The 16,096-nt window shown below is 41.9% G+C and overlaps 1 protein-coding gene across 1 annotated transcript; it reads right to left on the reverse strand.

Moving 5' to 3' along the window:
- Positions 1–12,217: 12,217 nt before the first annotated feature.
- On the reverse strand, positions 12,218–12,550 carry LOC123826761 (60S ribosomal protein L27-like). The gene has a single exon (XM_045850811.1). The coding sequence runs from the start codon at positions 12,548–12,550 to the stop codon at positions 12,218–12,220; it is 333 nt and encodes a 110-aa protein (XP_045706767.1).
- Between the last annotated feature and the right edge of the window lie 3,546 nt (positions 12,551–16,096).

The raw sequence follows: 16,096 nt of genomic DNA on the forward strand, positions 1-16,096 counted from the left end.
GTGGGGGAAAGTGGTGGTGGGAAAATGGAGACAACTGTATTCAAATATTAATAAAAATTATTAAAAAAATGAAAATAAGAAACCAGAAAAAATATAATTAAACAACTATATATTATTATACAGGATAAGGAAAGATCCTTACTACACATACATCCTACAAAGGACTGGATTCATATGCAAAATATATAAAGTACAATCAAATAAATCAGTGAGAAAAAAACAGACAAAATAAGAGCAGAAAGGTTAAAAGATTTGAGCAGGTACTGCGCAAAGGAGATAGCTAAATGGCCAATAGACATATGAAACAGGACTCAACTTCATCAGTTATCAGAGAAATATGAACTAAACCCCAAGGAGCTATCACTACACATGCTCCAGACTGCTTAAAATGAAAAATATCAGACAATGATAAGTGTTTGAGAAGAGAAAGAACCACAATAGAATGACATATGCAAGCACTGGAACACAAAACAATTGAGAATGTGGATGTATGCTGCTACTGAGTTAAAGAAACCAAGCTAAAAAAAAAAAAAAAGGCCACATTCAATGATTCCATTTATGTAATGGTCAAAAACAGGCAAAAACGATTCTAAAGTGTTAGAATTCAAAATAGTTTACTGCTGGGATTGGGGGCAGCAGTGGTAATGCCTGGAAGGAGACAGCATAAGGGGCTTCTGAAAAACTAATTGTTTTACTTCTTAATCTATGAGCTCACGACATAGACGCAGTATGTTCATTCATGTTGTGAAAATTGAGTTCTATACTTAGGATTTGTAACCTTTTCTGTATGTATATTTCACTAAAAAATTTGGCTGTTATAGTTGTGGGGAAACATCTAAGTTATAGTAGTAAGTGAAAAAAAAAGCAGTAAAAAAACTTGTACATAGACTATATTCTTAACCACCTAAACCACAGGAAAAGACACTGAAAAGTAAACCAAAATTCTGCACCAGGGGTTTATGTATTAGCAGTGAGTCTCTAAAGGACTTTTACAAAGGATTTTGTACCCTCCCTTAAAACATTCTTCTAACTTCATGAGTTCTACAATGAACCTTCATTTCTTCTACCTTCATTTTTGTCTTAATCGGGAAAATTAAAAATATTTTAGTATTCTATAAAAGCTACATTCATTCTATGAAACCACAAACAAAATTGCCATTTGGGGGAAACATTTCTTTTTCTTTTCTACTCCCCACTGAAACATATACCTGTTATTTCTATGATGTAATTTAACCATTTCTGTTTGAAGGTATTTTTGTTCTTCAGTATTATAAATTATAAAGCAGTGAACATCACTGAAACAAAGTGTGTATGTGTCCACATCCCTGATACTTCCCCTCCAGGATCAATTTCTCAAAGTGAAATGATCTAGACAAAAGGTATAAACATTTTAAAATTTTCCTTTTTTAAAAATTTTATTACTTTTAAAATAAATTGAGGTATAATTGACATATAATATTAGTTTAAGGTGTACAATGTAATCACTCAACATATGTATATATGCCCTTATTTTGAAAGACAATTTTACTAGATATATTATTGTAGGTTGACACTTTTTCTCAGCAAAGTATGTGTCTTTCCCCATTTTCTCTGTATCACATTATGGAGCTTTCATAGATATCCATGTTCTCTTCTATTTCTCCATGCTTCTATTTAATTATTTGCCATATTTTTATCTTTTCACACTGCATTGTATATAACTTATTCATATTATTTTCCAGTTCACTAATTCTTTCTCTAGCTATATATATTAAATTTCAGTGGCTCCATTTTTCATTTCTACAAGGTTTATTTGGTTCTTTATCTAATCAGGCTAATACTTTTTGGTAGTCTGGTTTTCCTGAAAAAAATCTCTTCAAATACAGCTTCACATTCTTTAGACTTAATATACTTATTTTGTATTCTATTTCAATAATTTCAATATTTGAAGTCTGCAGGTCTGGTTCTATTACTTGTTGTTTTAAAAATTTCTTAAAACAATATGCCAAATTTTCTTCCCAGAGGCTTCCACTAATTTCCTCTTCCAATCTCAATATGTAAGACTATACACCCACCTTGCAGGTAAATGGGGTCAGCTTCATAGGTATGTGAAGTGCAGTCACACAGACTCTATGCTCAGAAAGGCCTCAAGCTTAGTTTAATGCTTTGCTGTTGCTGTTTTGAGATTCTTGGTATTTTACGGGCCAATTATAAATTGCTCCTACCCTTTTCCCACTAGGGTGTTTCAGTTACTGATTGGTAAAGGCTCTATATAAATAAAGAGTATTTCTTGTCCTATTTGCTTAAAAAAATTGCAGCCATGCAACACATTCTCTTAAGTCTTTGTACAATTAAAAAAAATTGTAGTATAGTTTAACCATTCAGAGACCCATTAAATATTCAATTATATTTTTATTGCTTTATTAGAGCATTTCACTTTAATTATTTGCTGGAATCTAGTCTGTGGTAGGGTGTGAGAACACTTTTTTCTAAAAACTCTCCTGCCACTACCAATCATAAATTTACTATCCCTTCCTTCTTAAGATAATGGTACCCTTTAGAATTGAGTTTCTAGGTCTGTAGCCTCCAGGGAAGAATCCTGAGAAAAGAATAGTGGAAATGACTCTGAAATCTTGCCAGCCTGTCTCCCTAGACTTGTCAGGTCCAAGGTCAGAGTAGGGAGTCATAATTCTTTCTGGCCTGGAGAGGGAAAGTATGACCCTAACCAGTTATTAGCATTCCAGAAAGGAAGTTCATGGCCCTGTCTCCCCTGAGGGCACCGTTAGCACCCCTCCATACCTCTTTTTCATAAATTCTTAACTGTCGGCTTCCTTTATATTTTTAACTTTTGAATCTCAGCAAGAGAAAGAGAGCAAAGCAAGGCAAGGCAGAGTGCAGGCTCAAAGCAGAGGAGTGGGGTGAGAGAAAGAGAAAGAGCAGGAAAGAGGGATGGGGCTAGGACAGGAGGGGTGTGGCCAACGGAGGGTAAAGACACAGAGAAGGACCAACTGAGGTACAGGAGGAGGATGAAGGGAAAGAAGGGGAGGAGCTCAGGGAGAAGAAGGGGTCCACAGACATGGCAGAGGGGAAGGACACACAGAGGAGTGGTGGGACAGGTAGAAGAGAAGGAACAGGGTTTAGGGAAAAGAAATAGGGCCATGGGGAGGGACGGGAAAGCTGAACATGAGGGACAGCGTGGTAGAGGGAGGGACAAAGCAGAGAAGAGAAACCACAGGACAAGGTACTAGATGACTACTAGACTTACGGAGTGATCACTTCCTAGTTAGATAAATGCCTAATCGCTGTTGTATACCTGACGCTAATGCAATATTGTATGTGGTTGTAATTGAAAAATAAATTTAAAGAAAAATGTTAAGTAGGTAGTAAGTTTTTACAAAAGGAGCATAAATGGCAGGTGCTGGCAGAGAAGAGGCAGGGCCAGAGTAGGGGTAGGACTGGTGGGGGAGGGGCAGAACGAGGGGTGAGGCTGGGAGACAAGGTGGAACTGCTCAGACAGAAAGACAGAGCTGGACTCAGGGGGGTCCTAGTCTGGTCAGGGGGTCTGGTGGTCGGGAGTACGAGCGGTGAACCTGAGGCGCCCAGGCCTCAGAGCAGAGGTGGGGCATGAGGGGCGCAGAGGTTGCCCCTGCACACCCTGTCACCTCAGTTCCCCATTCTCCTCAGTCCCCACATTCGACCTGGGACAGCCCCTCTGCGGGCGCGGGGCCCTCCCTCCTCGTCATTCCTCATTGCCCGAAGGCGCCCGCGTGGACACCCGCCCGCCAAGGTGTCCCCCTCAGGAAGGCCCGCACTGCGCCCCACTGCCCTGGGCTTCTCGCGCCCTGAAGGAGGCCCGGCTTGCCCGTGAGCTCGCCCTTCGCCCTTGTGTCCCTTCGGACCACGTCTGGGTCTCACGCTGCCCGCGCGCGCGCGCGCGCGCCGCACACAGGACTGCCTGGACGTCCGCAGGCGCTCACCTCGTCCGCCGGAGGCCGTCGCCTGACTGAGCCATTCGGCTTCAGACTTCGCGCCCAAACATGTGGCACATGCGCCGTGAGGGGTCTGTGCGTGTGCTCTGTGGGGGCATGAGCGTCCGGCCTTGAAATACACGCCGTTCCCTGCGGCTTCCAGTAGGGGGCGCGCGAGGCCCAGCTTTACGGGTTGCTGAGCTGGAGGAACTGGGTGCTCCTGGGCTTCTCTCCTTAAAATGCTTTGAGATTTTGAATAGTTAATACATTGTTTCAATTTTTTAAAATTTGCTTTCCAATTACAGTTGGCATGTAGTATTACTTTTTGTTATACAACACAGTGAGTAGGCTTTTATATACCTTGCAAAATGATCACCCCAAGCCATGGTCGGTGCCTTGGTTGGAGCACCCGGATATGTGAAGGTTGGGGGTTCTATCCCAGGTCAGGACACATATGAAGCAATCAATGAAGACACATATATGAATCAACCAATGAATGCATAAGTAGAACAACAAGTCGATATTTTTCTTTCTCCTGTCTCTCTAAAATCAATAAATAATAAAAACCAATGTGTTCTCCCCAAAAAGTCTAGTTAAATTCTTTTAGGTAAATAAAGCTTATTCAATGAGACGTCTTCCTCTTGCCATTTGTGTGTGTGTGTGTGTGTGTGTGTGTGTGTGTGTGTGCACGCCACCCACCCAATATTTATACTGCCCAATTCCCTTTGGCTTTTTCTTTGGTTTTAATTTCATGTGCACACAGGTAACCACTGTAATTATTTTGTGTCCTTTCTCAGTTTATGTACATAGAAGAATATATAGATATATGTATGAATATTATACACATGTGCATATTCATACATATGTGATTATCATTGATATATATTATGCACATATATCTACACTTAATATATATTCTTTACTTATGTACATCTGTAATATAAATGGACATATTTTAAAATAGAAAATATAATGTTTTATAAATGTACAAAAGTTTAAAGATGTGATGTTATCTATAACACACATCTATATATACTTTATGATATATAATGCAACATAAATGTAATTACATAATACATTGTTATAATACATATTTATAATTATATGTAACTATATGTTTGTACAAATATAATATGTGTATTTTACTTTGCTTAAATGCTCACATCTCATTTCCTCCCTTTTTTAGACAAAAGGTGGCACACTTTACACACTGTTCTGTGCCTTCATTTCTTTTTTCTTACAAGTATATCTCAGAGAGCTTTTCATATCACTACAAAGAGAATTTGCTCACAGTTTTTGAATAGCTTTTTGGACGCTGATGTGTGGTTGTGATCTAATCTATTTAACTGGTTCCTGACTGCTGGGCAGTTGGCTTATTTTCAGTACTTTGCTGCTACAACCAGTGCTGAGTTCATCAAGCCCCTGAAGTGGAATTGCCAAGACAAAGGGCATATGCACGTGTCACTTTGATAGAGATTTCTACATTGTCTTCCACTGACACTGTTGCATCTTAGGCCCCCTCCAGCCTGTGTGAGTGTGCCTGCATTCCAACTGTTATATTGTGCTTTTTCAAGTTTTCTTTTCTTTTTAAAAATTTATTTATTTGTCTAATTTTAGAGAGAGGGGAAGGGATGGATAGAGGGAGAGAAACCACAACTTAAGAGAGAAACATCCACCTGCTGCCTCTCTCAAGCACCCAGCTTGGGCTGAGCCTGTAACCCAGGCACACGCCCTGACCAGGAATGGGACCAGCAAGCTTTTGCTCTCTGGGATGATGCACAACTAACTGAGGCACACCAGTCAGTGCTGTGTTTTCAAGCTTTCTAAAGCAAGGATTGAGAAATAGTAGCTCGGGGTAGTTCTAGTTTACATTTCTTTTTTCATGAACAAGATAGAAAATCTTTTCCTGTGTTCCAGAACCACTATATTTAGCTAAAGCACATTTATTGGGGGACAGTGTAATAAATGTGACAGGATGATGATGACGATGACATATGGTTAATATTACTTGAACATTTGCCCTAAGCCAATCCTGTTCTAAGCCTTAACACAAATGTAATGACTCCTCCCCAAAACCTTTTTTAGGTAGATAGTATTATCATCACCACTTCACAGATGACAAAACTGAGGCATGAAAGTGTTAAGCAACCAAGTAAATGGAGGCTCTGAAAGATTAACTGATTTGTTCCCAGGAAGCACAGAATTGGTACTCAGTGGTGGAGGTTGGTGGGGATGGGAATGTAAGCATGTTGGATGGGGTCCATACTCACAATCAAGCCATTCCCTGGATGAGGAAACTCAGGTTCAGAGAAATGGCCCATAGTCCTGGGCAAATGAGGTTGGGAGAAGACTCAAACTCAGGTCTGTGCCTGACTGTACAAGGCCTCAACCCAGGTGAGAGATGGAAGACCTAGGTAATCAGGGGCTGAGAAAGATCCCTGCTTTCCCCCGAGAGGGCCCACAATGAGTCCTGGCCAGGCTGCAGTGCACAGACATGGAAGCACAGGCTCAGAGAAGCCAAGCACCCCTGAACTCATGAGGCTGACATTATCTTGAAAACCTCATTGATTTTGTGGATATCAACAAACTGATTCTAAAATTTATATGGAGAAGCAAAAGACCCAGAATAGCCAACACAATATTGAAGCTGAAGAGCAAGGTTGGAGGACTGACATTCCCTGACTTCAAGAATTACTATACATTTTTTTTATTGTTGACACTATTACAGATGTCCCTCATTTTCTCCCTCTTTCCCTGCCTCCACCCTACTCCCACTCTCTTCCCCTGGCCTTGTTCACACTGTTGTCTGTGTCCATGGGCTATGCATAGATGCTCTTTGGCTAATCTCTTCACTTTCTTTTATCCAGTCTCCTCTCTCCTCCCCTCTGCGATCTGTCGGATTTTCCAGGTGTCCGTGCCTCTGTTTCTATTTTGTTCATCAGTTTATTTTGTTTATTAGGTTCCACATATAAGTGGGATCATATGGTATTTGTCTTTCTCTGACTGGTTTATTTCACTTAGCGTAATATTCTCCAGGTCCATCCATACTGTCACAAAGGGGTAAGAGATTGCTACTATATAATTTTTATTTGTCAATTATCTCTCTAAAAGATTGGAAACAATAAAAACAAACAAGCCTAAAGGAAACTACCTCAGTGGGTGTCTAGGGTGCAGCTGTGACAATAATAACAAAATTAACTTCCATTTATGGAAGAGTAACCAGGCTACATGCATTTCTTCCTTAAGACATGAAAACAGTCTCATTTTACAAATGAGGAAACTGAGGTCAGAAGGTTTAAAATACATGCTCAAGGCTACATAGTTGGCCAGTGTCAAAGCTGGTGTCCGGTCCAGTGAAGTCTGGATCCAGAGTCTGAGTACCTGACTGCTTCTTTAACTAACATTTATTGAGTATCTGTTGCCAGGCACCAATCAAGGTGCTGAGGATACAGTAGGGGACCAAACAGACATAAACTACTGACCTCATGGCATTTCCTTTCTGATGCAAAAGAGAGACCAAAAAATAAGTAAGGTAAACAGTGAATCATATGATGGAAAGTAGTACTACAAATAAAAATTAAATAGCCAGGGGTATGTGGTGGGTGGGAGGTGGGAGGTGTTTGGGAAGTGTTGCAATTTCAGGGTAGCCAAGGAGCATAGAGGACATTGGGGCAAAGCTCTGAAGGATCCCAAGAAATAAGGCATATCGACTCCTGGCCAGGGTGCTCAGTTGGTTGGAGTATCATCCTGTTCAACAAAAAGGTTGTAGGTTTGCTTCCTAGTCAGGGCACATACCTAGGTTGCATCCTTAGTCAGGTATGTATGGAAGGCAACCAATCGATGTTTCTCTCTCTCTTTCTCACCCTTCCTCTCTCTCTCTGATATCAATTTTATATATATACACACACACTATATCCTCAGAAGAAACATACAGATATCTGGAGGAGACGTATTCCAGGAAGAGGGAACAGCTAGTGGAAAGGCCCTGAGATGGGGACACATGTGATTTGTTTAAAAGAGTACAGTGCCTAAGTGCCCATCAGTAGATGAGTGGATAAAAAAAACACTGTGGTACATCTATGCAATGGAATATGATGCAGCAGAAAGAAAGAAGGAATTCCTGCATTTTGCAACAACAGGGATAGAATTGGAGACTATTATGCTAAATGAAACAAGCCAGTCTGTGAAAGACAAATACCATATAATCCTTCTTATAAGAGGAAGCTAGAACTTCTGGCCAAGATGGAGGCATAGGTAGACACACTGTGCCTCCTCGCACAACCAAAAGAAGGACAGCAATTTTAAAAAACAAACAAACAAACAATCAGAACTGACAGAAAATCGAACTGTATGGAAGTCTGACAACCAAAGAGTTCAAGAAGACACATACATCCAAACCAGTAGGAGGGGTGGAGACAGGCAGTCAGGCAGAGAGGACTCGCAGCAAGGTGGCGGCTGGGGAGCCCAGTGAGGCAGTAGATTGTGGAGCAGGGGACACAAGGCTGCAGCTGACCAGCAAGGCAGTAGCGGGCAGACCCAGTGAGGCGGCAGATTGTGGACTGGGCGGTCACACATCTGTGTGCAGATAAACCAGGAGGAACAACTGGGGAGCGAGACAGATTGCGCAACCCAAGGCCCCAGCGAGGGAAAATAAAGCCTCAAAGCACTGATTGAAAACACCTGTGGGGGTTGAGGTAGCTGGAGAAATTCCCAGCCTCACAGGAGAGTTCATTGGAGAGACCCACAGGGTCTTAGAACATATACAAACCCACCCACACAGGAATCATCACCAGAAGGGCCCAATTTGCTGGTGGGAAGCAGGGGACATGACTGAAATCCGGCAGAGAGCGGAGCGAGCACCATTGTTCCCTCTCGGACCCCTGCCCACATACAGCGTCACAAGGCAGCGACGTGGGTTGCCCCACCCTGCTGAATACCTAAGGCTCTGCCCCTCACTATGCAACAGGAGTGTCAAGACAAAAAAAATGGCCCAAATGAAAGGACAGATCAAAGCTCCAGAAAAAATACCACGAAGTGATGAAGAGATAGCCAACCTATCAGATGCACAGTTTGAAACACTGGTAATCAGGATACTCACAGAATTGGCTGAATTTGGTCACAAATTAGATGAAAAAGTGAAGGCTACGCTAAGTGAAATAAAGGAAAATGTACAGGGAACCAACAGTGATGGGAAGGAAACTGGGACTCAAAACAACGGTGTGAACCAGAAGGAAGAAAGAAACATCCAACCAGAAGAGAATAAAGAAACAAGAATTTTTTAAAAAATGAGGAGAGGCTTACGAACTTCCAGGACATCGTTAAATGTTCCAACATCTGAATTATAGGGGTACCAGAAGGAGAAGAGGAAGAGCGACAAGTGGAAAAGTTATTGAACAAATAATAAAGGAGAACTTCCCCATTCTGACACTAACTTTAGTTGAGTTCTGGTAACCCACTACCATCGGACCAGCCAGAACTTCCCCATTCTGGCAAAGGAAATCAACTTCCAGGAAGTCAAGGAAGCTCAGAGAGTCCCAAAGAAGTTGGGCCCAAGGAGGAACACACCAAGGTACATCATAATTACATTACCCAGGATGAAAATTAAGGAGAGAATCCTAGAAGCAGCAAGAGAAAAGGAGATAGTTACCTACAAATGAGTTCCCGTAAGACTGTCAGCTAATTTCTCAAAAGAAACTTTGCAGGCAAGGAAGGGCTGGAGAGCAGTATTCCAAGTCATGAAAGGCAAGGACCTACATCCAAGGTTGCTCTATCCAGCAAAGCTTTCATTTAGAATGGAAGGGCAGATAAAGTGCTCCCCAGATAAGGTCAAGTTAAAGGAGTTCAGCATCACCAAGCCCTTATTATATGAAACGTTAAAGGGATTTATCTAAGAAAAAGATAAAAAATATGAACAGTAAAATGACAGCAAACTCACAATCATTAACAACCACACTCTAAAAAAAGCAAACTAAGCAAACAACTAGAACAGGAACAGAAACACAGAAATGGAGATCACATGGAGAGTTATCAACATGGGAGTGGGAAGGGGAGGGGGGAAAAGGTGCAGAGAATAAGTATCATAGATGGTAGGTAGAAAATAGACAGGGGGAGGGTAAGAATAGTATAGGAAATGTAGAAGCCAAAGAACTTATATATATGGCCCATGGACATGAACTAAAGGGGGGGAATTGGGTGGGAGGGGGTGTGTAGGGCAGAGGGGAGTGAAGGGGGGGAAATGGGACAACTGTAATAGCATAATCAATAAAATATATTTTAAAAAGAGGAATCTAAAGAGCAAAACAGAACCAGAGGCATAGAATCGTGGAACAGCCTGAAAGCAGTAAAAGGGGAGGAGGGAGGAAGGTACTGATTGAAAGAAGGTGAAGGAATAAGTCAAAGAATATGTATGAAGGACCCATGGATATGGACAATGTGTGGGGATTGACTATGGAAGTGAGGGCAGGCTGGGTGGAGGGGGCAAAAGGGGAAGAATTGGGACAACTGTAATAGCATAAACAATAAAACATTTTTAAAAGAAAAAGTGAAAAAAGAGGAGAGTGGCTGGAGCCCATGAAAGAACACTCGACCCTAGAAGGCGTTTGAGGGGTTTGGTCTGGGTGGTCCCCTCTACCCCTTCCCTGGATTTATGGGGCTGGGTGGAGGTAGCATTCCTTCAGGTCCAGGTCAGATTCACTGCCTGAAGAGGTCCATGCCTCTCACTCAGGAGGATTGTGCCACAAAGTATGAGGTGAGACAGGGCTCTTATTCCCTCTCTCACAGTTCAGTTGGATGGTAGTTGCAGACCATTGAGACATGCATTCCCTGGTTGTTTGAGAAGGTGGAGAGAGAGGAGAATCTGTATCACCAGCCCCATCTGCTACCACACCCAAGCCCCAGAACACCTCTTTTTCCTAGCTGTGGTGGATGGGAGTGAAGGTGTGTCCCTAGGTAGGTTTTATGCTCTGCTGTGCATGTCTGGAATTCTTTTTTATTTTTTTTAAATAATTTTTTAAAGATTTTATTTATTTATTTTTAGGGAGGGAAGGGAGAGGGAAGGAGGGAGGGAGGGAGAGAGAGAGAGAGGGAGAGAGAGAAACATCAATGTGCAGTTGCTGGGGGTTATGGCCTGCAACCCAGGAATGTACCCTGGCTGGGAATCAAACCTGGGACACTTTGGTTCCCAGCCCGCGCTCAATCCACTGAGCTATGCCAGCCAGGGCTCTTTTTTATTTTTAAAAAGATTTTATTTATTTTTAGAGAGAGGGGAAGGACAACCATAATAGCATAAACAAGAGAAAGACAGGGAGAGAAATATCAATGTGTGGTTGCTTCTCACGCACCCCCCACTGGGGACGTGGCCTCGTGGCCTGCAACCCAGGTATGTTCCCTGACTGGGAATTGAACCCACAACCCTTTGGTTTGCAGGTGGGTGTTCAATCCACTGAGCAACAACAGTCAGGGCTGGATTCTTAATAAATCTGAACATGAGATTCCTGCATTTTAATTTTACACTGCCCTCCCCCTGCCCTGTGATTATGCAGGCAGTCCTGGAGAGATATTATTGTTTCTATTTTGCAGAAAATAAAAGCACAGAGTACATATGAAATGGTAAACTTGGATTTGAACCCAGACTCAGCTTAGTTCTAGGAAGGATGCTCTTAACCCTTGATCTAGGCAACATTTGACCTTAAGAGACACATTCAGAAGGACAGCTCCACCCCTTCTTACTCCAGAAAACAGTAGGGAACATTTTGTCTCTTCCTTCTTTTCCAAACTAAGAGGGGCAAGTGAGGTAGAATAATGGGTCCCCAAAGATATCTACATCCTAATCCCAGAACCTATGAATATCTTACACTGCATGGTAAAAAAAAATACTTTTATTTTTTCTTTACAATTTAGATTCCTTTTATTTCTTTTTCTTGCCTGATTGCTCTGTCTAGGATTGTCAGTACTAAGTTATATAGATGTGTGTGAGAGTGGGCATCCTTGCCTTGTTCCTGACCTTAGAAGAGAGGCTTTCAGTTTTTCATTGTTAAGTATGATGTCAGTTGTAGGTTTGTCATATTTGGCCTTTATTATGTTGTGGTTGAATTATCCTTGCATTCCAGAAATAACTCCCACTCAATCATGGTATATGATCCTTTTCTTTTTTTTAACGTTTTTGGATTTTTAATGGCCAAAACAAAAAAGATCTAAAACTGCAGCTTCTGGAAGAACCATTTGTTCTTGCAGGTCTTGCACCTCTCTTCAAACTTGACCTTGTCCTCCTGTCAAGTCTTGCATTTCAGAGCAGGGTCTCTGAAGATGTCCTTGTTGACGACAGTTTTGTCTGAGGGGATATCCACAGAGTACCTTGTAGGCATGAGGTGATTGTAATTATCAATTTTCACGAAAGACTTGATCATAGACCTCTTGGCAGTTTTCTTCTTGCTCATGGCAGCTGTCACTTTGCAGGGATAGTGGTCAATCCCAGCCACCAGAGCATGCCTGTAGTGACAGTCTGATGTGTCATCATCAATGTTCTTCATGATGACCGCCTTGCATATGGAGTAGCAACAAGCCAAGACCTGCACTACCTTCCTGGGTTTCATAAATTTGCCCATTTCAACAGTAGCCACTGGGGCCTAGAGTAGAAAGGAAAGCCATGGTATATGATCCTTTTAATGTGCTATTGAATTCAGTTTGTTAGTACTTATTTCCCTTGCTATATGAAAGTAGTGGAAGTAGAGTGTTCCTTTAAACCTTTCAAAAGCTGAAATGGTGTAAAATGAAGAAATAATTACCTTAGAACACATCTTGCAAATAGATACACAAAATAAGTCAAGCTAATCCACAGATGCCCATAGACACAGTTCAAGGTTATGATGGCTTGATGCCGACATGCTGAGTGTAGTTCCTGAGAAAGGAGCTTGCTGGGGCCATTCTTGCTGTTTGGGGCATTTGTTGCCTCTACATTGGCTCATGCAAAGCAAACTTTGGCCCTGGCCAGGTAGCTCTGTTGGTAAGAGCATTGTCCTGATATGCCAAGATTGTGGGTTCCATTCCCAGTCAGGGCACATACAAGAATCAACCACTGAATGCATAAGTGGGTAAAACAACAAATTGTTGTTTCTTTCTCTCTCAAATCAATAAATAAAAATTTAAAGAAAAACTTTGTCATGTGGCTTTAGAATTCTTCTTTTAAGGTTGAGTATACTCCCCACCCCAGGTGATTTGGTTTGGCCAATAGAATATAATTGGGAATAGTGATGGTACAAATTCCAAGGCTAGGTGCAAGAGGCCTTGTATATTTCCACTCGTTCTCTTGCATTTCTTGCATCACCATAAGGAGGTAGTCAACTAGTCTCAAAAGGATGACAGACATGTGGATAAGTCTCCCACCCACCCCCAGCTAAAAGTAGCCTATTTTACCTTACAGCCAGCCAACCCCTTGACATGTAAACAAGCTAGAAAGACAAGCAGAGCCACTTAATCAATCTTCAGCTGATCTTAGATATGTGAAAAAGAAACACTTATTGTGTGTCTGAGGTTTCGAGGTTGCTCATTATGCAGCATTACTATGACTGTTAATTGTTCTAAATGGTACAAAAGTGGTACATGAAGCATGCAGTAAGCCTAAAGATGTTGTAGAGGCTGGTGGGCAGGAAAAGGAGAATTTACACCCAGAACAAGTGTCTGTTTGATTGAAGATAAAATATTGCTTTTTGTATGGTTAAAGGAGCTGGGTATGATCAACCTGCCCCCAGACGTCTGGCTGGTGGATATAGTACCAGTCCTGGCTTCTTTCTCACTCATGTCTTCCTGAAGCAGGCAGGGCAGGGGTTGTGACTTAAACCCAGTGAAGAATTTGGGCAGTGTAACTAGGAGATCCATAGCCCAGTTCTGGGGAGCTGGCTTGACTGCAGACAAAAAGTTATATTTTAATTGCTTTTCCCCTTGCAGTGTCCCATTCCCCCAAGAATTAGTGTTTGTTTAGATGCAACATCTACTGGTCCTTGAAAAGTTTTTTTTTTATCAATGAAAGAATTATCTGTGTAAAATGCTGCAGGTCCCATTGCAGAAGGTGAGGGGAAAGGCAGAAGTGTTTAGCAGTGTCCTACCCCAAGGGTCCCTGGGTTCTGGTCTCTGTTTATAAACTGTTTCAAGGAGGTTGTGACTCTAGTGTGGGTGACCTAGTCCACCTATTTCCAACCTAGACTTTTACTTATTTTGTCATGTAAATCATTTGGGGGGCATGACACCCAAGAATCTGTGTCAGAACTCCCTCAGGATCTGATTTTGCTAGCCATGCTTCCTATAAGAAGTGACCCCCTTTTCAATATTTGAGTTCCTTCCATCACCACAGAGATCAGAAAACATTTTAACCACCAGCACCCTACTCAATTTTCTCTGGTGTGGAAAGGAATTGGTGAAATGAGTATCTCGATGGGTTTGGAGCTTCAGAGTTATGTCAATCTTTCCAAGTCCCCTAGGTACCACCATTCTGACTGTCAGAATCCTGTTTCCCTAGGGCCACCCAAATTTTTCATAATAGGAATAGTGTGAGGCTATGGATTTGGCTGCAGAATTGAGGTGCTTACAGATACCCTCATATACCTCTGATCTAGACATTCTTTCTCTGTAGGGGTATACAACCTTCTGGCGTCTCTGGGTCACACTGGAAGAAGAGTTGTTTTGGGCCACACATTAAATACACAAACACTAAAAAAACAGATGAAAAAAAAGGGTTTTAAGTAAATTTACAATTTTGTGTTGGGTTGCATTCATAGCCATCCTGGACCACATGTGGCCCACAGGCTGCAGGTTGGACACCCCTGCATAGTCTTTGGATTTGTCTCTGACAGCAGCTATTCATCCCAGGACACAGATGATTATAAATAACCAACCACAGGCAATAGTTAGGTATTTTACTTCCACATGCCAAGATCTTCTAGTTTCCTATCCCAACATCCAATATTTAATTGAAAAAAAATTCTCTGGTATCAATTTTTATACTGGTTTCTTTTTTAAAAAAATTGAATTTATTGAGGTGACAGTGATTAATAAAATTATATAGTTTTCAGGTATACAATTATACACTACATCATCTGTATATTGTTTTGTGTTTATCACACCAATCTGTATCAATTTCTATATTGGGGCTCCTTTGGGTTACAAATAACTAACTCTGGCCATGTAAATATAAGCAAACAAGAAATAGATTGGGTCCTGGCTGGTGTGGCTCAGTAGACTGAGTGACCACCTGTGAACCAAAGGGTCACCTGTTTGACTCCCAGTCAGGGCACATGCCTGGGTTGCAGGTCAGGTCCCCAGTAGGGGACACAAGAGGCAACCACACATTGATGTTTCTCTCTGTCTTATTCTCCTTCCCTTCCCCTCTCTCTAAAAATAAATAAATATGTATATTTTTAAAGAAATAGATTGGGAGCATATTGGTGGCTCAGAGAATCAAAGGAAGAACTAAACAAGACCTCAAGAAACACAGGTTACCAGCACAGCTCTGGCTACCTGTGTGACAGAAATTGGTAAAGGTCAGTGCTGACATTGGAATAATTCCTGTGCCCATCTGTTCAAGGAGCCTGAATGACATCTAGCTAAGCCTTTGGAAGGGGCAAGGCAGAGTGCTGTGGCTTTTTTGCAAAATTGAGTAGTCCCAGAAAAGGGAATGGATTTGGCGCTAGTAAAAACAGAAGAAACTACAGCAAAACAAAGCCATCTCATGTGAGATGGGGGTAATAATAAAGATGCAGGAGGACTTAGGGAACCCAAGATTCACATGGCACTGGGGTAGGTGAGGCACAAGGAACCAAGCTTCCCTCTGGCATGTGGCCTTATTCTAGGATTGTTCATCAGCACACCCAGCCCCAGCCTATCTGACTACCCTGGTAGCCCTTACTCTGAGTCTGGACAATGGGATCCCACGAGTACCAATCAGCTGAGGCCAGGGATGGATCAAAGCTCATGGAATAAACATGGTGGTGTGGGAGTAGTTTTCTCTGCAACAGAGGTTCGAGTGGAGGAATTCCCAAGAGTGTAAGTGCTAGCCAGGCAACTCCCAATGACCCACACTTCATTTCTTTAATCTACTTCCTTCCAAAATGTACTCTTAGGGAAATCAATCATACGAGAACTGACCCTCTCACCATGAC

The sequence above is a fragment of the Phyllostomus hastatus genome, unplaced genomic scaffold, assembly GCF_019186645.2.
Source record: "Phyllostomus hastatus isolate PE091 unplaced genomic scaffold, TTU_PhHast_1.1 phas_contig_133, whole genome shotgun sequence".
Lineage (NCBI taxonomy): Eukaryota > Metazoa > Chordata > Mammalia > Chiroptera > Phyllostomidae > Phyllostomus > Phyllostomus hastatus.